Source organism: Mustela nigripes, chromosome 12, assembly GCF_022355385.1.
Source record: "Mustela nigripes isolate SB6536 chromosome 12, MUSNIG.SB6536, whole genome shotgun sequence".
NCBI classification, from domain to species: domain Eukaryota; kingdom Metazoa; phylum Chordata; class Mammalia; order Carnivora; family Mustelidae; genus Mustela; species Mustela nigripes.
In genome coordinates, this window is record NC_081568.1 from 8,506,646 (window position 1) to 8,533,597 (window position 26,952).

The 26,952-nt window shown below is 44.5% G+C and overlaps 1 protein-coding gene across 5 annotated transcripts in view; it reads right to left on the reverse strand.

The window, feature by feature from the left end:
• The window catches only part of CTNND2 (catenin delta 2), a 902,904-nt gene that overhangs the window by 139,157 nt on the left and 736,795 nt on the right, over positions 1-26,952 (reverse strand). For all 5 annotated transcript variants that reach the window (XM_059416913.1, XM_059416910.1, XM_059416915.1 and 2 more), the window contains one exon: positions 26,488-26,671. In XM_059416913.1, the coding sequence (XP_059272896.1) occupies positions 26,488-26,671 (184 nt within the window). The remainder of the gene's footprint in view (positions 1-26,487; positions 26,672-26,952) is intronic.

The following is a 26,952-nucleotide window of genomic DNA, read 5'->3' on the forward strand; positions in this document are numbered from 1 at the left end:
GATATGTGGGCATCGGCTGGGACCAGACTGCTTTCCTGCTTGGTCGCTACCTTTCACTCCTGCCAACTGTCTTCCTATAGAAGGGGCTCCGATTTCTATAGGAAGACTTCACAGCTTCCGGGGAACAGAGCGGGCAGTGGGTGGTAGTCTATTCTGGAGGGGATAATGAGCACGCTGGATTATAAGGGAGAGGAACAGGTGATGTCCTAGCTCTGCTAGAGTGAAGTCTCTGGCGGGGACTCATTATTTGAGTGAATTCCTGGAGCATTATCGGAAATGCCCACCCTAAGTACCCATCAGTATGAATAGTCCGGGTTTCCTCTGCTGTGCAAAAGTAGAGGGCTCCCAGGAAACCTCCCACAAGTGGATGTGTAAAGCAAAGAAGCAATTACCATTAATTTATATGGATACGATTTGGGGGCCATCCCAGACCCCCAAATCTCCTCTCTTAGGCTCTCCTGACGCCTGAGGGCACACGGCTAACAGATGCACAAAGTGCTTGGACATAAAGCCCAGATGCTCACGTGCTCACAGACATCGTTCAAAGCTCTGGGGGCTGGACGGGGAGATGCTGGGCGTGGTGCAGAGAAGGAGCTAGGTGGGACCCTTGTTGCTGCTCTGGGTGTCCTGCCTCTACCCCAGGTCTCTGCAAAACCAACACACAACGCTCTTTTTGCTTTTCACATTTTTTCTGTAAAAGCAAAAATCCTCTTTGGAATTCTTTTTGTTTGTGAAAACAGCTCCTCATGCAGGTTTGTTTGCTTTGTTTTGTTTCGTCATTGGTAAAAGCAAAGTGGCCTAATGCAAACTTTCGAAAACTGAGGGACCCTGTTTTAGGATGAGCCACACCTCTGAACGTTTTGATTGGGTACAAATAACAAAGCTGAATTTACCTGAAAAGCTCTTGAGTTCTTTTTACACATATGGGTTTCCTTAGCGGGCACTTTATCACAGCCAAGTCAGAACAATTTCCAAAGAAATAAACCCCCTTCCCCCCTTTTAAAAAAAATTAGCACAGTCTTGCTTGAGGATTTCTGCTATGCACCTTCTTGTCTTCTCTCAAGGAGGGCTATTTCTTTATAAATCCAGACAGTGATGGCTTGGTAATTGCTTTGTTGAGTTGCAGGGACAGAACACTTCAGTGGCCTAAAGACCAACTACCTACCAGGCTGGCCGTGAACTCGGCTCCCGAGGGGCCCTTGGAGCAGTGGTCCCTACACGCACACACCCCACCCACCCTCTTAAGTGGAAATCAGCAGAGAGAGATGGATGAACTCCTCCTTTGTTGGCTATTCAACTCTGTCCCCCTTTTAAGAAGGCCTAGATCTGTGCCTTCTGGAGCTAGCCTTGCATCGGGCACATTGTTCCAAAGCAGCCCAGAGTGGAACCAAAAATACCCGAATTAAAAGATGCCTTGTGTCTGGCAAGTACTACCTAGGGTTTTAGCTTCATGATTCCAATTAAAATTGATGGACGCCACAGAGTTAACTGCTCTATGAAATGTCTGCTGCGAGTTTCCCATCGGGCTAAATTACAAGGAAATCACAGGGAAAAAGAAGTGAGTGTTGCGTGGCTAAGGCCGTTAACTGTGAACCTAATTGTGCCTGCGGTCCTCTGTGCTCGGTGAACATCACTGTTGTTTCCTAACTTGCAGGACTTCGGAGCGAGCTGTGCACACCGTTCCTCGAATCTGGAGTTACCTAGACCACGCATCAAGTCTGGAGCCCTACCATGTGCCCAAGCGTCTGAGCCAATGTCCAGCTACCCCAATTCCACTGATGCCCCAAACAGTTCCCTTTGGCATGTTGGTGGCAGGCCCTTTGTGCTGACTCAGAACCAGGGAGCATCTCTGCTCCCTTCTGCGAGCCCCACATCCAACCTCAGTCCTGGTACCTCTGTCTGCCATTGAGGGGGCTTTCAGTCAGAGGTAGGTACCATACCTGCAGCAGGCATCCCCCCCGAAACAAAACCATGGGCCAGCCATGGCCTGATTACAGATGCAACAGCAAAGAGAAAATATCGTGGTTAAATGCAAATGAAGTTTAAAAATGAATAATAACACAGTGTTGTCTTCCCTTTTCTGCTAGGCTAAATTATTCCTTATCAACCCAGACACAAATGAAAATCAGTCACAAAACCTGAGCTTTAAAAATGTATGCAATAGGGGCGCCTGGGTGGCTCAGTCAGTTAACAGTCTGCCTTTGGCTCAGGTCACTGTCCCAGGGTTCTGGGATCGAGTCCCGCATCGGGCTCCTCACTCAGCAGGGAGCCTGCTTTCCCCTCGGCCTTCTGCTCCCCCTGCTTGTGCTCTTTCTCTCTCTGGCAAATAAGTAAATAAAATCTTAAAAAAATAAAATAAAAATACATGTGATAAATTAATATGCTAGGGAATGTTGCAAACAAGAAAGGTAACATTCAATTCACCAATGGACGGTTTCCAGGAAAATGAGCCTTGTAGCTACATAAGTAAAGACCCAGCCTGAGGCCATCCATTTCCTGGTATTTTCAGACCTTTGTCTTCTAAGAAATAGGAGAACAAACCTGACTCATAAGGGATTACAGGTAATTGGCTACTTGCCTTTTAAATGTCAGATTGTGGGTTTGAAGACTTTCATGATTTGGCCTTATGTTCCGGATTATTAATAGCTATTATTAGAGTAACCCTTCAAACCTCATTTCAATTCATCATCTAATTCCCTATATGCACTCATGTAATCTTTCAATTTATTTACTTGCAGGAAATTTTAACAAATCATACTTCAAAGACTTATTAAAGCCAGGAATGAATGTGATTTCTGAAATTTCACTTATCTAGATGATGAGTTGTCCTCAAGGTGTATTTCTCATGTTCGTGATTGCTTTGATCACTCACTGATACCTTGTTGGGCACCAATAATAACCACCCCTGATCCGAAAGTATCTTCGGAGGAAAGCAGTGCATTCCCCCTGCTTCTCCCTCCGTCTTGCTCCTTGCAATTCCCCAGCCCCTCCCTCGTAGCCTTTTATTTTGGGTGTTTACTGAGTGTTTACTGGGCTGATCCCAGTAGCATTTCTCCCAACTGACTGCTCAAGGTCCTTGCCCAGCACAGAAGGATGAGTGATCGGAACAGGCTGCCACAGGACAAGAAAGAAAGAAGAGGAAATTCCTATTGTTCCCTTGCTCCAGGCTGGTCCCCCGTCATCCATCTCTGTGGGTTTTGTTTTTTTTTTTTTTTTGGCTTTTTAAATTTCTTCTTTGGAAAAAGTCCCCTGAAATTTGTGGCCACGATGCTAATAAAAATAAAAATAGTCCCTGGGTCAAAACAGCAGAAGCCTTGTGAGCAAAAGGGAAGGAAAGAATGAAAAATAAAACCACCTTTCTTTGAATCTCTTAGAAATGTTCCCATCTTTCCTAACTGCAGTCCTGGGAACTTAGAATTTTTGACGGCTCACTTAGTAGTTTTTTACTTGGACCAAAGAACAGGATTAAAAAAAAAAAATCCATACTCCAATTACTTAGGCCAGAGATTACTGTAGTTCGAGCTAGATGAAACAAACAAAGCCAACCTTTGGCACAAGATGAATTAAAGCTACAGAGGGTATGTGTGGACAGCTCTGTTCTCTCCTTGTTTTGAAAAGAAAATATCTAGCATGGGGGTGCTGGGTGACCAGACAGGAAACTGTAAGAATCCCTATCAAGTTGTTTAAGAAAAAAATACACAGAAAACTCCATAAAACTAAGATCACTCGGGCTTTTTATTTTCTGAAAGGGAGAAGAGTATACATTTATTCCTAATTATTGAAATATATTTTTACACTCTGGAGGAAAGTTCCAGAAGACTTATGGAAAGAAAGTGTGTCCCAGTTTCTGCAAGAAGCAGCATCTTAGGCACTAGTCTGAACTGCAATTTAGGAATAAGTGGAAAAGTCAAAGCTGTCTGAAGAGTCTCTGTGTTTTAAAACCAGGGCTGCTTAGCACCTAGGAATCTATCTTTACTCGTCTGCCTCCATTGTTGTCGTGACTGGACTTTTTCTTCTTTGTGGCAGAAGGGAGAATTTGAAAGATGTCCCTTTGAGATTCCTGCTCTGGGGTTGTTGAGTCAAGCACTCATGTCGGCACTGCTGTGAGGGGGCTTCGTGGATGGCATTAGATTCTAATCACTGACCTTAAGGATAGGGAAATGATCCTGCATTACCGGGGGTCCCTGTGTCATCACATGAGTACTTAAAAGCAGAAGAGTCAGTCCAAGACATGTGGCTTAAGAGGGAGCAGAGTGATGAGGGAAGGTGAGGGGAGAGGGCCTGAAACCCCGACATTGCTGGCTCTGTAGGATGCTGGAAGGAACCACAGGGAATGTGGAGGCTACCAGAAGCTGAGAGCAGCCCCGAGACAGCAGCCAACCAGGAAATGCAGTCCTTCGTCTACAGCCACAAGAAACTCAATTTGGCCAACCTTCCTGAAGAAGCCAGCAAGCAGATTCTCCCCAGAGCTTCCTGCTGGCAGAGACCCTGACTCTGAACTTGGGAGACCAGCCACGCCCCCGCATTTCCAGTGCATACCGCTGTGAGACGTGAGCTGTTCCAGCCCATCGAGTGTGGGGCACACCATGTGCCTGTGCCCAGGAGACCAGAAAGTCTCACTGTAAAATTTTCCATCAAAGCTTGTTTTTAATATTTCTACTAAAGTATTTCCAAACCTTCAGATACACTTTCTGCACCTTCAAATGAAGATGTTTTTAGATGCTCTGAGAAACAAGAGAAAATGTGGTCATTAGGACTTTTGGCTGCCTCTTGTTGCCGATATGTTGACTGCCATGGGCTTCTCCCCGACTCCAGGTAACCTAAGAATGACTGTTCTTGGTTTACTACAACCAGATTGCTGGCGCTTAACACAAGTGTAGGCTAACAGCACCACTGGGTGCACAATTTCCTTTTACTGCTTTAGCTGCGGAGGGAGTAAGGTTTCAAACATGTAAGAATTATAATACTGCACAAGGAGGTCACCTAACAAGGCCGTTTCGAGGAGCCTCATGGCATCATTAAAACCAGGTCACAAGTTGGCCATGAAGAGTTTAGCTTCATTGTTTATCCTCGTCACACTAAGTAAGTGCTGGGATAAAAGCTTTCTTGCCTGCTGTGGGACCGGGGTTACTCTCTTTGATGTTGAGCAAGTGTTAAAGATTGCGTTTAAAAACTGTGTACTTATCCCACTCAGTGGACACATCGAGACTAAGCAGAAGCCAAAAGGGAAGGCCTGTGTCTCCACCATTGCCCCAGGGTGCATGGGTCCTGCTGGCTTCTCAGCCCTTTGTGAGTGATAACGGTTTCTGAAGCTCTGGAACAGACCACAGAAAATGAGTTCCTGGGGGAAGTGTCGAGGCACCCATGCACCATGAAAATTATTTGGAAGATACAGTCTGGAAAGGCCAGGTTTTTCTGAAGCTCATCTTAATACAATTACTCTTATAATTTGTCCTTTTATGCGTGCTGATGTGGAAAGGTTTGAAGGTCTGTTCATCAGTAAAGAAAACATAGTTTTGGAAAAGATGGAGAAGAACGATTCGATTTTTGTACAAAATAGAAGCAGAAAGAGGATTCTTATTGAGTATGCAAACTCCTATCAGGCCAGTGGGTCCGCTGATCAAATCCACCATTTCCAATAATTCACTATTTCCCTAAAATTCCCCCCAGAGATACAATGTACTATTTTAGTTTTAATCACAAATACTCGCCATAGAGTGTTTGTGACAGAATGTGCTAAAAATCTAACCTGGAGTGTTGGTTTACCTAAATGCCAAAAAAACTGAACCGCTGTGGTCTTAGGACATGATGTCCACTTGTGCCACGCGGTCACATGGGGGGACACGGGCTGGTGCCTGGCGCTCTCCCAGCAGTGCTGGCCACTCACCATGTGGTGAGATGCTGTGGGCAGCAGGTCAAGCAGTTACAGCCAGTCAGTCTCTAAATGAGTGCTGGTTAGCTTTTTTGGTTCGGTTTCAATGCTGAATTTCTCTCCCCATGGAGTCCCTGAATTCTCCAGGGGATGACCAGAATGGGAGTGACAGTGAGGGGGACAAGGGATCTTCACACAGCATAGCTGTGGTCATAGCGATCTGGAGAAGATAATTAAAAGGCAAAAAGAGATGAGAGTGAAATGGAGGAAAAGAAAAAAGAGTGCTAACTGAACCTGCTTTGGGACTTTCCTTTAAAGGCTATTTTGCTCTGCTTCCAGACACTTTGATTGACTTGCTGGACAAATACTCCATCTTTCTCGCACACCTGCATCCACTCAGCTGTCACACCCGGGCAGCTCTGACCGCAAAGCATCTCCAGAATCATCCCATGGCTACTGACAGGTCTATACCACCACGTCCTGTTTCTTCCTTGGGTCCCTGTGCTTCTGCCCTCAACCCCCATCCCCCTAGGAAAGCTCCTGTGATTCTTCTAAACTGTGCATCACAGCACCAGCCCTCTACCCCAAGACTTTCCATCTCACTCAAACTCCATGTCCCGAGCACAGCACATGCCCAGCACCTGCTTCCTCTTGTTCACTTGGCTGTCTACACATCCTTCCACGTCTTTTTCAGAGGAAGCCTTTCCCTGTCCCCCTGAGCAGGTTACCATGTCCTGTGCTCAGTAAAGGTCCACGGGCATATCTCACCCCCCCCACCCCCGTATCCCTTGCTCACTGCCCGCCAGCATTCTGCGCTCAGATCACAGGGCATCACGCTGCCTGGGGGAGGAGTGAGAGGACCGGCAGTTGGCCGGCAAGAAGGCAAGCCGAGGGGTGAATGGGCAGCCAAGCAAATGCGCAAAGTGAGGGCAAACTCAAATCAGGGGGAGGCGGAATCAGGCAGATGGGACCGAGGCCAGCAGTCTGCACTGGGGAGCCCAGGCTGGCAGCAGGCAGCCCTCGATGGTCCCACATTTTCATCCAAGGCCAATCTTGGTCTGTGCCAAATCAATATGCATGGTTGCCTGTGATTGATTTATTTGCTTGTCAGAGAGATGAAAACTTGCTAGAATGCAAGGAGACAGAAGGACTAAGGGACACGAACAGACTCTTGCCACTGTAGGAACTATAGGGTGCCTGCGTGGCTCAGTGGGTTAAGCCTCTGCCTTCGGCTCAGGTCATGGTCTCAGGGTCCTGGGATCAAGCCCGGTGTCGGGCTCTCTGCTCGGCAGGGAGCCCGCTTCCTCCTCTCTCTCTCTCTGCCTGCCTCTCTGCCTACTTGTGTGATCTCTCTCTGTCAAATAAATAAATAATATCTTTAAAAAAATTAAAATTAAAAGAAAAAGAAGGAAATATAATTCAAAGCCAGCAACAGAACGAGCCTTCCACTTTCTGCTCCTTCTCCAGCCCTACTCCACAAGAGTTCACAGATGGAGCAGATGCCATTCTCATCTCAAACATGTTAAAGGAATTTCAAGCAAGAGACTCTGCGGTTGAAAGCAGCGGGGAATCTGGAGGAGCCTGGGGAGAAGGATAGAACAGTGGGAAGAACATACCAGAGATACTGCCACATCCTACCTTAGCAGGTCCTGATTTGCACAATATAGTGTTTACGCATACTGGCATTCACTTGTAAAGAATGGAAGTATCTTATACTCCAAAAGACCATCCAGGGGAGTAGAAAAGCTTTTTGGTGTTCAATTTTAACTCTGTTACTATCAGCCTGGCCTGGGGCAGCATATGAGTATTTCTGAGCCTCAGTTTCTCCATCTGTAAAGTGGGCTAATGCTTTGGAAGGATCAGATGAGGCCAAGTCTGTGCAGTCCGTAGGAGCCAGACCTACGGCCATCCACTGCCTTTCCCCCAGACATCTGCTCACTGATACCTGAGCAAAGGAGAGAGGGACCTATTTTAACAAAGAGAAAATGAGAACTAAGCACAAGAAGATTCTAGTGTAGTGCACAGGAGGACTACTATATTAGTTTTTGGAAGAGGGGAGCCTTTTTTCCTGGCTTTGTTTTTCCAGGACTCTCTCCAGCATTTCTACTCCCCTTTCCACATGCTTTCCCCCCTGTATGAGTCTGCTCAGGCTGCTTTAGTAACAAGGTAGCACAAACTGAGTGGCCTGAGCAACAGAAGTTATTCTCTCCTGGTTTGGAGAAGCAAAGTCAAGATATTAGCACGACTGGTTTCTTCTGAGGTCATGAGAACCTGTTCCCTGCTCCCCTTGGCTTCCTGGGGTTTGCTAACCATCTTTGTTTGATGTTCTTTGGCTTGGAGAAGCGTCCCTCTCAGCTCTGCCCTCACCTATGTGTGGCATCCTGCTGTGTGTGTCTCTGGGTCTGAATTTCCCCTTTCAATAGGGACACCAGTCATCTTGGATGAGAGCCCACGCGAATGACCTCATCTAATGTACATCTGATGTACAGTGACCTATTTCCAAATAAGGTCACATTCAGAAGTACTGGGAGTTAAGACTTCAATACATGAATTTTTGGGGGGGGAGGGTTACAAAATTTAACCCATAACAGCCCCCAGCAGAGCGACTGTGTAACTGGCAGGTGACAAAGCTCTGCGATCCCCTGGTTGAGATTTCTCACTTGGTGGAGTTAACCCACCAACAGACCGGCCCAGGACTGGGAGGCAATGATGTAGGCTGTGTTCATCAGTTCTTCAGATCTCGACTTTTCCATGGGGTCAGTCCCCTGGTCTACACCGACAATCTACACAGTGCCATCTGCAGGCCCTTAGCTTGCCTCTCGGCTGAAGATAAGAAGGCAGGATCTGCACTCAGCCTTCTCGGAGGTAAACGACCTGTCTGGCTTCCATCCACCAGTTTTCTTTGTCTTCCTTTTCATTTTGTTCTGAGAAAAGGCTTATGTTTATTGGGCCCTCATGTCCTAACAGAAGCCCTCAAGGAGGTATCAGTGAGACAATAGCGGCTCAGGGCACCTTACAAAGGCTTGTGGCCAGACATTCTCCCGCCTCCTGTCCAAGTCCAGATTGCTAATGGGAGCCTTATTTTTCCCACTCAGATGTGTTGGCTGCTGCTTCCTCTAAGGAGCCACCTGTTACCCTCCTTGTGTCTTGGGGCAGGAGGGATTGAGTGAGTGAGGGTCAGGGTTCTTACAGGTAACCAACACAGAAGATGTGGATACTTGGGGCTCATCCTTTTGGGGTGAAGAAATGAAAGCCCTAGGTACATGCGTCATGTGCCGTGGCTCAGATCTCCTTCTACCCTTTTAAGTTGTAAGTATCATGTCTTATTCGTGTTTTCTTCCCTGGTACCTGGCAGAGTCCTGGGCATGTAACAGAAAGTCACCATATGTTTGTGCGGTGTAAGAGACGCCGTCCATTTTACCAGCGGGTTGATTTAGCACCGGACCAAGGAGGAGATGACGCAATGGTTGCGGCTGTTCTCATTGTTTAGAACAGGACAGACTGGCTGCAGGGTTTGGTGCTCACGGGCTGACTCCGAGGCCCATGACGCCATCGGGCTGCACTCCATCTGGATTCTGAGCGCCCAGGCCCTGAATCCGGGTTCATGACTCCCCACTGCGGGCTCTGGGACAAATTGCTCAACCTCTCCCATTTTCAGGTTCTTCTTATTTTTTAAAATTGGGGAGAAAAAAGCCATAATAACCTCTAATTTATAAAGCTGTTATAAGAATCAGATGCTGATTGGCGGTATTAAAGATTTTGTCTGCATTTATTATTTGACTGTGCTGATAAATTAAGAGTCCAAGAACATCTTCAGACGAGGTTGACGACGGACTCGGTATCATGGGAACCAAGGGCACTACAAGCAGAGTTCAAGGACAGAACCCACCTCATGGGCCTCCGACAACTGTCCAAGAAAAAAGAGTTTCTGCTGTCGATGGTGACACACATGGAGGCGGGGGCTGTATTTAGCAGAAACATCACAGACACGCATGCCGGAAAACAAGCAGGCATGGGGCTGTAACCAGGAGATGGGTCTCAAGTGGCCACTGGAGCTCATGCACAGTAAACACGTTATCTGTGTGACTGGGGGTCTTACTCGTCACTGGGATTTTCCTTGCTTTGGTGAAGGTTAGCACAGGACAGTTACGAGGCACGCTGCGAAGGCAGCCGGGGAAGGGCTGCTCACTGGTTCTCATCGACTCCCTCATTCAAGACCTGGTTCTCGGGGTGGAAGGTTGAGGGGGGGGGGGCACAGGGTGCCCACTGCTGTTTAGGGCTGAGTAAGCCAGGCTGATAAAGAGCTAATCTCATGAGAATGTAGCTCTCTGGCCTTAGACACACAAGCACATAGGCAAGGACGTCACCCCAGATCGTCAGAAGGTCATGTGAAAACTTTAGAACGCTTTGTAAAGGCATTGGGGAAGGACTAATTTGTATGGTAGGAGAGGGTGTTGTGGAAAGTCTCTCTGGATAGGACACTTTTAAGTTGAGATCTAGGTAAAGGGGAGAGGAGAGAGTCCTCTAGGTGTCAGAAATCACATGGGAAGGTCCTGAGGTAGCAAAGATCCAAGTGGACAGGGCAATGAAAAGAAGGCCAGTATTGCAAATACAAGGGCAGAGGGGCTCAGTACAGGGCTGGCGATTCAGAGGATCTGGCCAGCTTTGACCACAAGCTGCAATGAGTAGACATCAATCCTTAGAATTTCAAAGCAAACCTGCAACGTTCATACAGTACCTTTCTTCTAAGCACTCATGCAGAGTGATATAAAGACAAATGGCCTTAATAATCTAACAGCTAGAGAGAAAACTTGCCTGACATAAAAAGACAAAGAAGAGGCAAATAATTTGAGACAAAGAAAATAATCTAGGCTGCAAGGGAAACAAAAGCAAAAATAAACTATTGGGACCTCATCAAGATAAAAAGCTTCTGCACAGGAAAGAAAACAGTCTACAAAACTAAAAGGCAGCCTACAGAATGGGAGGAGATATTTGCAAATGACATATCTGATAAAGGGTTATTAGTATCCAAAATATATAAAAAACTTATCTAACTCAACACCCAAAAAAACAAATTATCCAGTTAAGAAATGGGCAGAAGATACAAACATTTTTCCAAAGACCTCCAGCTGGCCAAGAGACACATGAAAAGTTGCTCAACATCACCCATCATCAGGGAAATGCAAATCAAAACCACAATGAGGTATCACCTTACACCAGTCAGAATGGCTAAAATTAACAAGACAGGGAACAACAGATGTTGGAGAGGATGTGGAGAAAGGGGAACCCTCCTACACTGTTGATGGGAATGCAAACTGGGGCCACTACTCTGGAAAATAGCATGGAGGTTCCTCAAGAAGTTAAAAATAGAGCTACCCTACAAACCAGCAATTGCACGAGTAGTATTTACGCAAAGGATTCTAAAATACTGATTCAAACGGTCACTTGCACCCTGATGTATACAGCAGAATAATCTATAATAGCCAAATTATGGAAAGAGCCCAAATGTCCATTGGCTGACGAATGGACAAAGAAGATATGGTATACATACAATGGAGTATTAGTCATAAAAGAGAATGAAATTTTACCATTTGTAAAGACATGAATGGATCTAGAGAGTATCATGCTAAGCAAAATAAGTTAGTCAGACAAAGAAAAATATCGCACGATTTCACTCATATGTGGAATATTTTTTATAACTATATTTTGAAGATTTTATTTATTTGAGAGAGAGAGAAAGAGAATGAGTAGGAGAAGGGGCAGAGGCAAAGGGAGAGGCAGAAAATCTCAAGCAGATTCCACGCTGAACATGGAGCCTGACATGGGGTTTGATCTCATGACCCTGAGATCATGACCTGAGCCGAAACCAAGACTTGGACACACTTAAAAAATTATTTAATTTAATTTAATTTAATTTATTTAGGAGCGTGAGCACAAGTGGGGGAGGGGCGGAGGGAGAGGGAGAAGCAGACTTTCCGCTGAGCAGGGAGCCCCACCTGAGGCTCAATCCCTGGGCCCTGGGATCATGACCTGAGCTGAAGGCAGATGCTTAAGTGACTGAGCCACCCGGGCGCCCCACTCCTATGTGGAATTTAAGAAACAAAACAGAAGAACATAGGGGAAGGGAAGGAAAAATAAAATAAGATAAAAACAGAGAGGGAGACAAACCATGGAGAGTCTTAACTATAAACAACACACTGAGTGTTGATGGAGGGAGGTGGGCGGGGGATGGGCTAGACGGGGGATGGGCATTCAGGAGGGCAGTCGGTGTGACGAGCACCGAGTGCTGTGTGTGGGTGAGGAGTCACTGGCTTCTGCCCCTGAAACCAGGGCTGTGCCCTATGTTAACTAAGTGGAATTGACATTGGAAGAAGGGAAGAGGGAGAGGGAGGGAGAAAATAATTGAGGCCAGAAAACGTAACAGAGGGAGATGCACAAAATTGAGCAACGCCTATGAAAAAGAGTCTGTTCCTCAAAAGTCCTGGATCGAGGAGCCGTGTGATTCAGCAGCGCTGCTCCTAAGGGCATCCTCTCACCCCAGAGAACTGAAGACAGGGACCCAGACCCCTATATGTACATACGTGCCAATGGCAGCCCTCGTCACGGTAGACAAGGGGGGGACACAGGCCAAATGTCCACCGGTGCGTGAATGCAAAAGCAAAATGTACTCCATCCATACAATGGCATATTATTCTGCTCTCAAAAGGAATCCCCATCACAGGTGAACCTTGAAGGTGTTATGCTAAGTGAAAGAAGCCAGTCACCAAAGGCCCTATAGCCCGTGACTTCATTTCAGTGTAATATGCAGAATGACGTCATTTCAGAACGTAGACGGGTGGCTGTCAGGGCCCGAAGGAGGGTGCATGGGGAGGGGCTGCTTAATACATGCAGAATTTCCTTTTGGGGCGATGAAAAAATTCTGGAACTAGATAGAAGGGGCAGCCCTACATCATGAATGTACTAAAAGCCTCCGAACTGTTCACTTTTAAATGGTGTATTTATGTTACGTGCATTGTGTCTGAAATTTTTTTAAGTGAAAGAAAGAAAAAAAGAATAGGGGGAAATGCCAGGGATCTGGGGGCTCCCATGAGCGTCAGACAGAAGGGGGCCCCTTGGGTAGAAGGACACGTTTTTGCTGCCAGACAGACTGACCCGTGGGTCAGGTTAATCTGATTTTTGTGGTTCACTGCGTGTCGTGGCCTTCGGTTTCACTTGAGTTAAAGCCTTCAGAGTGTCAAAAGTTTCTAAAGGAGGAAGCTTCTAGGCCCTGGAAGGTGAGAGGTAAGGGATTCCCTTTCTCCCACAGGGTTCTTGTCCTTCCCGGACACCCACAGCTTTGCCTTTCGGAGATACAGTGCTACCTTCCCCACCTCCTCTGAAGGTGTCCCTCTAAGCCTGCAGGGGATCCTGGCTGGGTGCTTGAAAGGAAACAATAGGACAATCTGTTTCAATTATCTCTCCTCAAATAGGAATGAGCCCTGAAAATGGTAATAAACCCCAGCACCAGCTCCTTTATGAGCTCTTACTGAGGCTCTGGGCTGAGGACACTCGGGCCCCATTTAGATTTGGGAGGCTTTAGCCTCTTAATCCATTTCCAATGCTTAGGAGTGACAGGGGTCAAGGACAAATGACATTTAATCTCGTTTGCTAGTCAGGATGACAGTGCTGCCTGCAGAAGAGAAAGTAAGGTTCCTTTCTGCTCTAGGAAGATACTTCTTGGCGCTGCTCTCTTAGACGCTAAGAGAAGGACCCTTCACGCCCTGTCAAGATTCAAAGCAAAGGACAAAACCAGTTTTTTCCAAAACGTATGAGAACTCATTCCATGAAAGAGACCATCAACCACACTTCCTGGCAGGCCTTAAAAGGACATAATTTTTTGTTTTTGTTTTTTTTTTTTTGGTACCTGAAATAATCATTTTTTTTTTTTTCCTGCAGTAAGGCTCATTGGTTCTGACCACTTGACCCAAACTTGTACCAAACAGAGCTCTTGGAGTAGTGGGTACCAATCACAGCGATGATGCTTTCACTTAGCAGAAGACCTGTCTGTTTATAAAAATTAACCTGTAATGACCAATTATATTGTTGGTCCAAAATCAGGTCAGGGCCAGTGTAGCCCTGGGAAGAACAGCGGTCTGACACAAAAGTCCAAGACAGGACTATGCTGGAGAATGATGAGGGATGATGAATCAGCTGGCCTCTTCCTGAGCGCTGCCACTCTCACGTCAAATTTCGGTGCTAATGCAGCTACTTCCTGGTAATCAGTTACCTTAAGAGAAATGCAATTCGTTGTTGGGATTCATTAGCTCCAGTCAGTGCTCTTGGCTCCGGAACTCCCTTGCTGGTTAAGAGTGTATTGATTTGGAATAAGGATGTATCTGTACCTCCACGGGATAACAGTGAAGGGCAGAGGGTTAATCTGAAGTCTTGACACGTCTGTCCTTTTATTTAAGCAGACTGAAAACCTGAAAAAAGAATTTATGATGTGGACAGAAAACCACCATAACCTAAAAATCAAGCATTGAAGGCCGTCAATCCATTAGCACATGGAGGTGCTTACTACGGTCTGCTTCTCTTGCTTCAGTCTTGCGGAGGCAAGAAAATGTAGACAAAGCATGAAATCTACGTAGGGCTGCCCTCCCTTTGGCTCTTCTCTGCCTTAGGAAAACATGTGAGTTCATACTTCCAGAATCTTCTGCCAGCTCAGAACAAGGATAAGAATGAAGAAATGATGATTCTTACATTTTGTAGCTTCCCCAATTTCTTGGTTTCTAGAACAAGCAGCTTGCTAGGAGGTGGTGAAGATCCTGCCACAGACGGGTGACCAGGAGCTCTACGATTTCATGCAGGGGACCATGGGGTACTTCTATTCTCCCCACCTGCAACTCTGCTTCCTGTGATCCCCCCACCCTGCCATAGCTCTCTGAGTCAGAGACCCCGCCTGTCACCCCCACTGTCATAGCTCTGAAGGGAAGGGCGATGGGGAGGAACTCAGGGAACGGGCCACCCCGCTCAGCCTCGACCCACAGCTGCCCATCAAATGCCCTGAAGCAAACAGTCATGGACTGGCTCTAAATGCTGGCTCGGTGACAGGAGGAAGCCATTACCCCGGAAAATGGTGCCAGGGAGAAGAGGATGGCGATTCAAGCCTGCTCTTCCAGAGTAGGATGAATAGGAAGAGAAGGAAGAGCAGGAAGTGTCTGACCAAAGAGTCCCTTGGTCAACTAAAAGACAAGGGAAACTTACTTCAGATATTCTTGCTCAACAAAGGATCACCTAGACTGAAGAAAAAGAGTTGAGAAGTTGGCTGTGGGAGCAGATCTGTGCACCTGGAATTCCCAGGATGAAGGGTAGGAGGCTTGATCTCCGCACCAGGTCTTTGGAGAACGCATGCATGGCTCTCACTGGTTATGTTTCCCTTTCCTCCAAGAGGAATCGTAACTGCAAGCTGAGGTCTTTGTTACTGCCACCTGGTGTGGGCTAGCTTCCACGCACGTTCTGTGGCTTCTCCTGTGAGTTGTCCTCACCTCTTTGGTGGTGGTGTCACAACTCTGGCAAACACTGGCTTTATTTATTTTAAAATAAGTGCCACTTTGAAAAGGGAAAGGAGAAATGGTGTTGAAAATAGATACGTTAAAATACTGGAAAGGAGTAGCCTGTAAGTGAAACTGTTTGGTGAGCTCTTTCTTCTTCAATTTGTGGGTAATAGACTTGTTCTTTGCTTCTTCTCCAGGGAAGCTGCTTCTGATGCAATGTAATATAATTTGGGAGGGCAGCGGGAGGAAAAATTATATTTTTAATATCAGGAAGTTATGAAGGATCTGAAGAATGATCCAACTCTTGCAATTTGCTTTCTATTTATCAGGGAGTTAACACCCTACAACCCCATGTTTTATAAGAATAAATATTAAACACCATTGTCTACCGATTGGGGATTAACTAAGCTTTTTTATTTAATCTTTTTCTAAAGGAAGTAATTTGTTCATACTAATGGAAAGATCTGAATATTCATATTCTAATAGGAAGAATGACTACTCATACTGAAGAGATAAAATTTAACATTTGCTTGTCCTTTTAAAAGGAGCCCATATTTGCAATCAAATTATAGAATAAATAATTCAAAACAAGTTTTAGTTAGATCCTGCAAATTTTCATAATTAAGTAGATCAAATTTTGCAGAAATACGTTGTGGAAACTTTAAGAAGGAATAACCTGATAGGGTATCTTATATTAAAAATGAATATTTAAGGTGAAATCATTGTAGTCTCACTTCTTCTAGCTTAGGGAAACAAAACAATGTTTGGGGAGAAATGATCCCTATTACTATTTCATGGAACATAAGATATGAGAATGCAAAATCCTGAAGAGAGGGAAAGCTTTAAGACTACAAGATGTAGCAGCAAATCAATTAACAGTAAATAGCTTTGTATATATAAAGAAAGAATCTATTAGTTAGAGAGAGGTAGGTTAGCCATAGAAATACTGAAAAAAAAAAAAAGAAAGAAAGAAGATGGCCTTCTGAGGCATTATTTAAGAGAGACCCACTCCACTCTTTCCAGTTCTGGGGCGGCCTAATGGATATTAGATGCAATCAGGTTGTCTCAATGACATTTTGCATTGCTTTCAGCAGCAAACTCCACAGACTGTGTCTACCTGTTCTTCATCGCATCCCCCAGGCTTAACACAGGGCCAAACACGTGCTAAGGACTCAAAGGAGGCTGAGAGTGAAAGTTCCCGTCAACGTAACCAACTCCTCTGGTTTGGATTCTATAATACCAAGCAACTTTCTGATTGTATAGTGACTTCTTCCTGGCTCGCCTCTAGAGAATGAAAGCACTGGGAAAGGAGTAGGCTTATGTAATGTCCATAAAAATGCACCCACTCAAATCTCTCACTGCAGGAGCATTGCTGACTGAGGGTCCAGCTTCCTTGCTTTGTGATTTGTCACCGTGTTTGCCTTCATGTTCCAGTTTCCCTCCCCAGGGTGCTCCCAGCCGGTGACCCAGCTCAGCAGCACTACAGGATAAACCTGGTTCTGGGAGATGCAGGACTTCTTAGAAGAGACCTGGGCCCAAGAACTCTCCAATGGTCTTGCCGAGCTCCCTGAGAGCCTAAGAGAGCTTCACCCAACCAACCAACATTCCTTCCTTCTTTTCTGCTCCCCTGCACTTGGGGGCAGACCTGCTGCATCATAGTTGAAGGCTCTTCCAGGCCCTCTGGTTGCCTCCCATTTTCCTCTCCAGTGTTGCTCTTAATTAAATACCTTGCATGGACTCAGAATTCTGTCTTGGTGTCTTCTTCTCTTAAGATCTGCTCCCTAGTCTCAGTGTAAAGAAACGTAGCTGGTCTTGGGCTGCTCCTGGTCTCTGCCTAATGGTACGTGGTGGAGTGGGAGGAATGCAGCTGAGGCATCACACAAGCCAGGATGTCTATCACCTTTCCTTTGCTTCCTAACTGTATGACTTGGGTCAAGCTACTCTTATCCTTCTAAGCATCAGCTTCTTGATCTATAAAATGGGATAGGGAATCCTATGTCACTAGATTATAGGGACAACTGTATCAAACAGCATTTCACAGGTGCTAAACCAAAGCTAATTTCCTCCTGATGCTATTGCAGCTTTAAGGTCCAGTTTCTGACCAGGCAAGGCCAAAGGCCAGGCCTTAGAGCCTGTGGTATTCAAGGGTAGTGTCCCACTTGGGGACTCGTCATTCGGAGATCCCAACTTGGAGACTTGTAAGAAGAGATCAGGGCACAGGGGCACATAAGGAAGACCATGTGAGGTCATGGTAAGAAGATGGCCTTCTGCAAACCAAGGAGAGAGGCCTCTGAGAACCAGTCCCGCTGATATGTTGATCTTAGACTTCTAAATTCCAGAATTGTGAGAAAATACATTTCTGCTGTTTAAGCCACCCAGTCTGTGGTATTTTATTAATTACAGTCCTAGGAAATTAATAAAGGATTAACCTCTTAAAACCCATTAATAGAATACAGACCTATTATAATAAACTGCTAGAGTATAAACTGTCCCAACTGGGTGGCATGGAGTGAGCTAGAAGCTTGGAATGCTCCCTGGGAGACCAAAGCCCTTGTTACCAAGGGAGCTTCTGAGATGGGCAGCCCAACTGTCCTCTCTCTCTCTCTCTCTCTTTTTTTTTTTTTTTTTTTTTAAGATTTTATTTATTTATTTGACAGAGAGAGATTACAAGTAGCCAGAGAGGCAGGCAGTGTAAGAGGGGGGAAGCAGGCTCGCCGCAGAGCAGAGAGCCTGATGTGGGGCTTGACCCCAGGACCCCAGGATCATGATCCGAGCCAAAGGCAGAGACTTTAACCCACTGAGCCACCCAGGCGCCCCCCAACTGTCCTCTCTAATGGGACCCTAAGATCACCTACTCCTTCTGCCACTCCCCATTCCCCAACTCTGTTCCCTTCCTTCAAAGAGGACCTTCAATGCTGAGTCATGACTCAAGAAAACTATTCACTCTGCATCCATAACAGGCACAGTGATCAAAAGTAGAGAGATGCCCAGGTGAGGAATATTATCTGCTTTAGGGCCAGGTGTGGGGAAACCAAGTGTGAGTGAGTGAGTGGTTCTCCTCTGTTTACAGCATCCACACAGATTAGGTCAGTCCCATTTTAACTGCCTGGATAAAGAGTGCTCAGTTCAGCAGCAACACAAGACTGGGATAAATCCAGAACTCATTATATGGGACTTAAAAAAAAAACCTTTTTAAAATATTTTTTTTTTAAAACTATATGCCCTATGATGAAGTAGGTCAGAAAGTGAAAGACATACCATATGAGTGCACTTACAAGTGGAATCTAAACAAACAAGCCAACAAAAAGAGAAGAAGTCACCAGCCCATACATACAGAGAACAAACAGGTGGTTGCTAGAGGGCAGGGTGTGGGGGATGGGCAGAACGGCTGAAGAAGCGTGGGAGAGGCTTTCGGTTATGGCATGAATGAGTCACGGCGCCCAAACAGGTTATTTTAATGGTTGAATAATATCGGCAACCAACTGAACTTAACATACAAGTGATAATAATTCCTCCTCTTACCTGTGGCTAATGTGGGAGGTAGACCAGATAAAATAAACATCCCTGGAGCTTCCCGGCTGGAGTGCCATCATTGCTGGTATTACTTTATGAACGGGTTTTCTCAAGGTCACTCCAGAATTAGTGGCTCCGTGGGACCAAATGCTCATCCATTATATGGGTTAAAATGACTAATTGAGGGTTTGAGTTTAATTATACTCATAAGCAAAGGCACAGTGCAGCTCCTTTGATGGGCTTAATAACATTCTCGTGCATGCAAGATAGATGGAAAAATTAGGGTTGTATATTGTTGTCCTTCACGACAAGATGCTGAAGTGGGAATAGAATAATAAAAATAAATAAATGAGTCAGCGGCTCTAGGAAATGAGCTGTGGAAGTTAGCAAAGCCAGCTTTTTGCAAATACTCTGGCTGGAAAGAAGAGTCCTAAGCACGCATGACTCAACGGGACACGGCCATACAGTAACAGATTGGAGTTGTCTGACTGAGCTGGCAGATGAAATGGTAAAAAGGGATACTCAGCAAGGCTTCACCTACAGTTCACTCTGAAGTTAGGATAATGGCAACGACAGGGATCCTTAAGATATTGATTTGGGATTTTAAATGGGAAACACAGTCATATTTCATGCAAACTCTAGAAAGCATTCATTCTGCACTCAGCTCCAGGAGCCAGCTTCCTGAGATGATCCTGCTATCGTGTCGTGAGCCCTGCTCAAGAGCCCAGAATGACTTTGGCTGTCCAGAGCATCACATAGAGCCACGAAACTTTCAGAAGGTAAAGACTGGAGGAAATAGGATGTGGGTTCATAAATAGAAGTAGAAAACCTAGAAACCAGGTCCACATGTGGGGAGATCCTTATTCAACTGCTACTCAGTCGAGAGGCTTCAGGTGAATCTCCTTGGGCTGAGGCAGCCACACCTGGGCTCACAGAACCCGATCCCATGCAAGGGACGTTTGACCTTGCACCCGAGCTGTGGAGGACGATGGCCTAGAGAAGAAAAACAACACTCCCTATCTGGGTGGTTTGTTCCTGGGCTGAACACGGGTTTGGGAGGGGCAGCTCCTCTCAGTTATTGGCAGTTTTTTCCCCTCCTCCTGCTGTGTTTCCTGGTGGCTTGCTGGCTTTGGAGGCCCCCCTCTGGCCTACTTCCTAGGGTAACTGTAGGAGGTTCCTAAGGCTGCTGGAATAACGTACCATAAATGGGGTGGGCGAGGGCTAAAGCAACAGAAACTTACTCTGAGAGTTGAGAGATGAGAAGTCCAAAATCAAGGCTGTCAGCAGGGTCACGCCTCCACTGAGGCCTCTGGAGAAGACTCCTTCTCTGCATTTTCTTAGCTTCTAGTGGCTTTCTGTAATTCCCGCACATCCCTAGGCTTATCCCTGCCTCACTCCGATCTCTGCCTCTGACTTCGTGTGGCCCTCTCCTGAGTTGGTATGATGTCGTCTTCTAAGGACACCATCCATTAGATTTGGGCCCACTGTAAGTCAGTATTATGTCATCTTAATTTAAATAATTTGATCTGCAAAGACCCTATTTCTTTTTTTTTTTTTTTTTAAGATTTTATTTATTTGAGAGACAGAGATAGTGAGAGAGAACATAAGTGGGGAGGAGAGGGAAAAGCAGGCTCCTCCCTGAGCAGGGAGCCCGATACAGGACTTGATCCCAGGACCCTAAGATCATGACCTGAGCTGAAGGCAGATGCTTAACCAACTGTATCACCCAGGCATCCCAGACCCTATTTCTAAATAGGTCACAGTCTGAGGTTCCTGGTAGAGATAAATTTGGGGGGGCACTTAATTAACCCATTCCAATGATCTCAGCCTAAAGAGCTTGTCCACAGGCTGAGCCAGGCTGACCTTCCCTGTTCAGCAATCAGGCTGTGGTTGGTCAATATGTATTCCGGTTGAGGGTGATTACTTTGGACAAAAGTTCGGGAAAGTATTTGATTATACGTTGTGAATCGTGAATACAGAATTGAATTTCCTTCAAGGTCTGACTTGCCTGATTGAGGCCAAAGGACAGTCGTGTCCTGGAGGACTCTAATCATAGGGTTGAGGAAAAAGAACTAACCCAGTAACTTCATGGATACTTCCGGCCTAAGCCTTATCTAACATTCTATCGCATTCATTTTAGGCCATATTTTAAAATGGCTTTTATTAAAAAATTAAAGCTTAAATTGCACAGCACTGGAGCAACGGCAAACACTGGAAAAGAGGAAGGGATGAGAAGAAGGGGAGTGCAGGTGTGCATCAGGGGCGGACACTTCCTTCCAAGAAGGAAGCTTGCAGAGAGGAAGCCTACTGTGCACTAACCGCCATCGGCTGTGTTTTCTGCTGGCCCCACCTGTCACTACCACCTGGAACCCCATCATCCAGCCACCATCATTCTTACCAACTCACTCTGCCAAAAAAATGTCAGAGGGTTTTTGTTTGTTTGTTTGTTTCCATTTTTATCCTTTCCTCAGTGACAGATAGATACTTTAGGAACAAATAGAGATTCGCTTTTGAAAAATTCCATTTCCTACCCCAAAATGAATTTTAAATGGAAAAGGATGAAGGGCATTAACTTTTCATTTTCAATTCTATATGTGCTTAAATTTTTGCTAGGTCAACATGATATGACATCTTTCCATGAAGATTTACCAGGCTTTTTTAGAGAAGGCAAAGGCAAGAGTCTCTTCTCTTTGGAACACTCCTCGTGAGTGTGCCCCATGACCGAGGCTGGTGGGGAGGGGACAGTACCACCATCGGTTTTGGTACAACATCATTGCCAAAGAGAAGGTTTGGGAAACTGGACAGAGTTTAGTAAGACTGTCTGGAATTATCCAAATGTTGGACAGCATTAACGTTCCAGATTTTAGCTTAGGAAGGCTTAGGCTTTTTATCTAACTTAAATTTCCCTCTGATAAGCTTTTGAACATTTATGAGTGGTACAATTTGCATTTATGATATTTTTTTTCATTCTGAAAGATGAAAAGCTGATCTCTTTTAGAATAGTAATTGCTGAAATTCTTAACCTCGGCTTCCCACCCTGAAGCGACACAAACAAGTTTGAATCCTGCTAGAAACAAAAATTTAGAATGATTCTCTCCATTAGTGAGAAGCTACCAGAAGCTCTTACTGGAGCTGAAAGCCACCTGGGGTAGGAAATACCACCCCAGGAAAAGAGTGGAGACATCAGTAAGAGAGAATTAAGTGATCAGTAAGAGAATAGGAGTCTGAGTACTAGAAAAATAACATCAACTTTATTATCCAGGGTATATTAAAATATAGCCTTATCTTTAAAAAAAAAAAGCATCCATTGCTCTGACTAATTGTCTAAATTAAGATTTAAGGTGGAGGTGGAGAGAAGGGACTGACGTGGGGCTCCTGACTAACTCTCCAGGGTGCCTCCCACTCCAGACTTGAGCCCTTCGGAGAGAAGCCTGGGGAGGAAGAAAGCAGGAGGAGGGGGGAGACAGTTGGCAACTTAAGCCAAATCAGATGGATGCCGGCTGAGTGGATGCTGCTCAGGAGCTGCTGAGAAGCAAAGTAAAGGAGCCAACACGAAGAGGAGTGGGTCCATCCACCAGTTGGGTGGTTGGTTGAGTTGCTCCAAGAACAGATCGGTTCCTGTCACCTCACAGGGCACTGTATTTCCTCTCCGTGTGGAAACAGGGAGGAATGTTCTGGACCAGAAGTCAGGATGCAAGTTCAAGTACTGGCTTCCCAACCGACTAACCATGAGCTATTAAACATAAAATAAATATAAGAATAAGCAATGTATTCGAAGCAGAAATTTCTGGTCCTTGGAAGAGAGGGATTTTAGGAATCAAAATATTTCTTTGATTTTATTTGAAAATCTTGTCTCAATTGACAATGCATAAAAGTTGTTAATAAACATCTTGTTGCCTCGTCAAACCTTTGAATGAATGAACACACAAACACACACACACACACACATACATACACACGGACAGACACACGTAACAGCTCCAATTCTCCAATTTCTCTAGAATTGGGAAAGGAGAGTTTCCATTCCAACTCAATATTAGTGAAAATATCACCCAAGGACAGCTAATGGAATTAAATTTAACTGATACCTAACATATCAAAAATATTTAAATAGTGACTCATGTACATTGCTACTTGTAATTTTTTAAATTCCAAGTGTTATTTGATATTGAATGGTAATGAGTAAATCACAGTCTCAAAATAGATTTATAAAATGTATAATTATGACAAGGATTCAATTATATGAAATTCCTGATTCTTAAAGGCTGTGGAGGATTTCTAGAAGTTGAAATACGTAAAAGTAAATACTTGAAAAGAATTTTAATACAACCGGATGTCCGCAACAATAACACCTTAGCTTTTAAAAATGGTTCCCTTTTTTATTCCCAATAAGGAATAAGATCTAAAAAAGGAAGAGAATAAGAAATACTGTGTGCATATTTTATATTATTTTTTTGAAGAGTACTCATTTTCTTTGCCTTCACAGTAAAATACCCAGAAACCACATGAAAGGAAGTGACTTGTTTGCCCTTTGTGACACTTAACGTGGTTTGTACCAACTTAGTCACCATTCTTTCCAGAGTCATCTGTTGAATTCCTTACACACCCATGAGCAGGCAGATCTGTTTTGTAGACCAAAAGCAGCTTCTTGTCAGTTACCAGCTAAACACGTTTCTGAATCATATACTTAGCGCTCTAGCCAGAGTTCATGGGATTTGATGGAGGTGGTCATGACGCATTCAAAAAGAATGAGAACATGCAAATGTGGCATTTTATACAATTTAGGCAACTTTCAAAATCAAAGCTATAAATTAATAATCTGGATCAAAGTATGCAAAGGTTATACGAACTCGCTATATCCTTTTGCGCACAAACTCACCACATCAGTATATACAATATACATTTAGTAAATGAAAAAGGACAGTTGCTGTGATTTTTTTTTTCTTTAAGAAGCATGAAAGCACCAAATTCTTTCTAAATATTTTGATAGAAGAAAATGTTCCTTGCAAGGTACAAGCTCGGATCCAGTTTATAAATTCAGACAATCTGGTTGTTAATTTATATTTTAAGGAGTGTATTCAAATCATTTCTCCAGTTCCGGGAGGACTTTTGCTGGGACTTGTTTTTTCCTGCCTCCCAGGTCCCTCCAGGGAACAGAGAAGACTCTCAGCAAATGCTCGTGGATACCACTGTTGCAAGGCAGGAGCAGCACAAGAAGTAATATCTTTAATGTAAGTAAAGAGCTAAGCTTTCTTGGAAAAATCAAGAATGTATATAACCTCAAAACTTACAATCTAGAAACTTCCATCATGATAAAAAAAACATTTGTGACTGTTCCAGTGTGTTGCCAACACCAAGTATTAGTAGAAATTTCTGGAAACTTTGTATCCACTAAATATATGGCAAATGCCATTTAGCCCTTTCCCAAGGCTATTTTCTTCCTCTGGGTTCAACCTGCTTATTATCACTGTGGAATGATTTGCAAACATTTTCAAACAAGAGGAGAAATTATTCTTTCTTTCTGTAGAGGGGCAGAAGGTCAACGGATTAAGGCGGAAGTTAAGTATTCACCATTCACCATATACTGTTGGATTTTGTTTTGCCAATCACAAGGCAACTCAGAACTAAGAGATAAAACCCTAAACCTGGTTGCACCTTAACGAAGGAAAGCCAACTTGGCTACATGAAACTCTTTCTAAATGAGATGTCTCCCTTTTTTGCTTCTTATGTTGTGGTTGCTGCTGGCCACATTCAGCAGCTGAAGCCAAGCATCCATCTGTGTGGGTGAACAGAGAGGGACAGAGAGTCAGCCTGATCTGACCTACCTTTGCTCTAGGTCACGTCCAGATGCTAAACTCAGCCAGACGACCTGCCAGGTGGACCCATGAACCTCCTCGGTCTAACTTCTTCATCTGATTTTTCATCAAATAGTGCTGAATGTACACTCTTAAGGGCAGTGGCCTACCTCCATTAGGCAAACATCTTGAATGTGTAATTATGTATCATTGCATAATGTAATGACATTACATAATGATAATTACTGTATCATTCAGAGAGAATTTTAACTGACAGAGTTAACCAGGTCTTTACTGACTGTACATCTACAATTGATTCGGAGGCACTTTCCCCGTGATTAGGAACAACAGACCATTTTCTTTTCCCTGCCCCCCCCTTTTGTCTTCCTCCCACCTTCCCCTCCCGACTACAAGTCGAAGATGCTCAGAAGGGGAAAAAAACCCTACTATAATAATTACAAATAACTGAACTAGAAAAATCAGGAATAAAAAAGCGAGAAGGGCCTACAGTTCTAGCTTTGGAAGGAGTTATAATTTTTCTGGTGGGGCAGGAGGTTTCTGAAGGATAACAGAATGTAAGAGGTTATAAAATAAATGTCGGAACAGGGAGTTTTGGAGAACTGTAAATTTGGCTTATGGTAAAGCTTTGCCATAGAAATCATGTCCAGAGATCATTATTTCAGGACTTTGAGGAAAAGCAAAATCGTTAGAGGATTTCCCACTTCTGTCTGAAAATGCACGTCGATATTTAGGGAGGCAGACTCACTTTATCTCCCTCTATGTACGCACATTTACACAAACACACCACTCCTCTCAAGACCGGAGGTTGGGAGCATTGCTATAAATATGCATGAGATAATTATTATTAATGTCACCAAGGTGATTTTGTTCCTCCTCAGGAGAGACTGGTTTTGCACCTAGAAACCAATCAACTGTAGGAGAAATGACAGCTTTGAGGCAGCCCAGCTAAAACAATCCTGCACATTTTATGTTTGAAATATAGATTATCTGACTGGGTGTTATTCAGAGTCACCCTTTTGCCCTCAACTCATCATTAAGTTTATCCAGCAGAGATTTCCAGCTTTGGTAAAAAATACAGCATCCTTGGGAACACTGTTCCAGAGATGGGAAAAACTGTACCTTGATGATTACGTTCTTTTCTAAGAGCAAAAATTAAACAGAAGTAAAGATGACTCTAAGACATCTCCAGAGATTTCTGGGGGATGATTTTTGTAAAAACACATTGAGAGAGAATGAGAACATATTTGCTACTCTTATTATTTAAAGAAAACATTTCGTACAATAGGCTTTATTAAAAAGTTATCTCTAAGCAATTATACGTTCTGGCAGTCACACAGAAAATATTTTAAAAATAAAAAACAAAACTAACAAAGATAGTTAACTAGATCCCCATGTGTATACATAGACTCTCCCAACCAGTTGGCCTGCCTGGATATTCTATAGGCATAATATAATACAACATGAGAAATTAATGCAAGCTATTGTCTTTAAAAAACCATTTTTGGTGGGAATGAAATGTTGATTTTTTGCCGCAGACCCAAGAAAACATGTTAAGTAAGTCAAAAAATTATAGCGGAAGATGCCTACCCCTCCTACATACCTCCTTAGAAGTGGTTTTTGCTAAGTTCTTATCCTCTATTACCACTCGACGCTCATCCTTCTGGGACCATCTGATCCTCCGTGAAACGGCAGTTGAAGTTATAGAAACAGAAAGCGTATGACAGAGGGAGGAGGCTGCCAGGATGGGACTCACCTTAGGCATCCAGTGGCATTTCGCAGCACCTGTGAGGAATGCAGCTGTATCTTCCGATCATCCTGAAGAGGCGAATTCTCCCAGCCAGAATGCGGGATAATCACGGCGTTGGTCAACACCGCCAGAGTGTCCTGGATGATTGGCATTTTGAGTGCGTCGCAAGATGAGAGGTTCCAAAGGACTCCTGAAAGACACACAGACCCAGAGCTTTGGGATGGCCACTCTTCTCCTCTCCAAAGGGTTTTCCCTCATCAAGTTAACAGCACGGGCAGGACGGACGAACAGAGCGAGAGTACATGCCCTAGAGCATACCCTTAATTTTAGGACACCTGTGAGAATCCATGGAGGGGTGCTGTGAAAATCTGCCAAGCGGGCAGAGGACTTGTGTTATGATTGTCTTGGTCCCATCCTGATGAGTAACAAGGTTGAACTCGGATCTGAATGGACCAGCCAGACTTCTGTTTA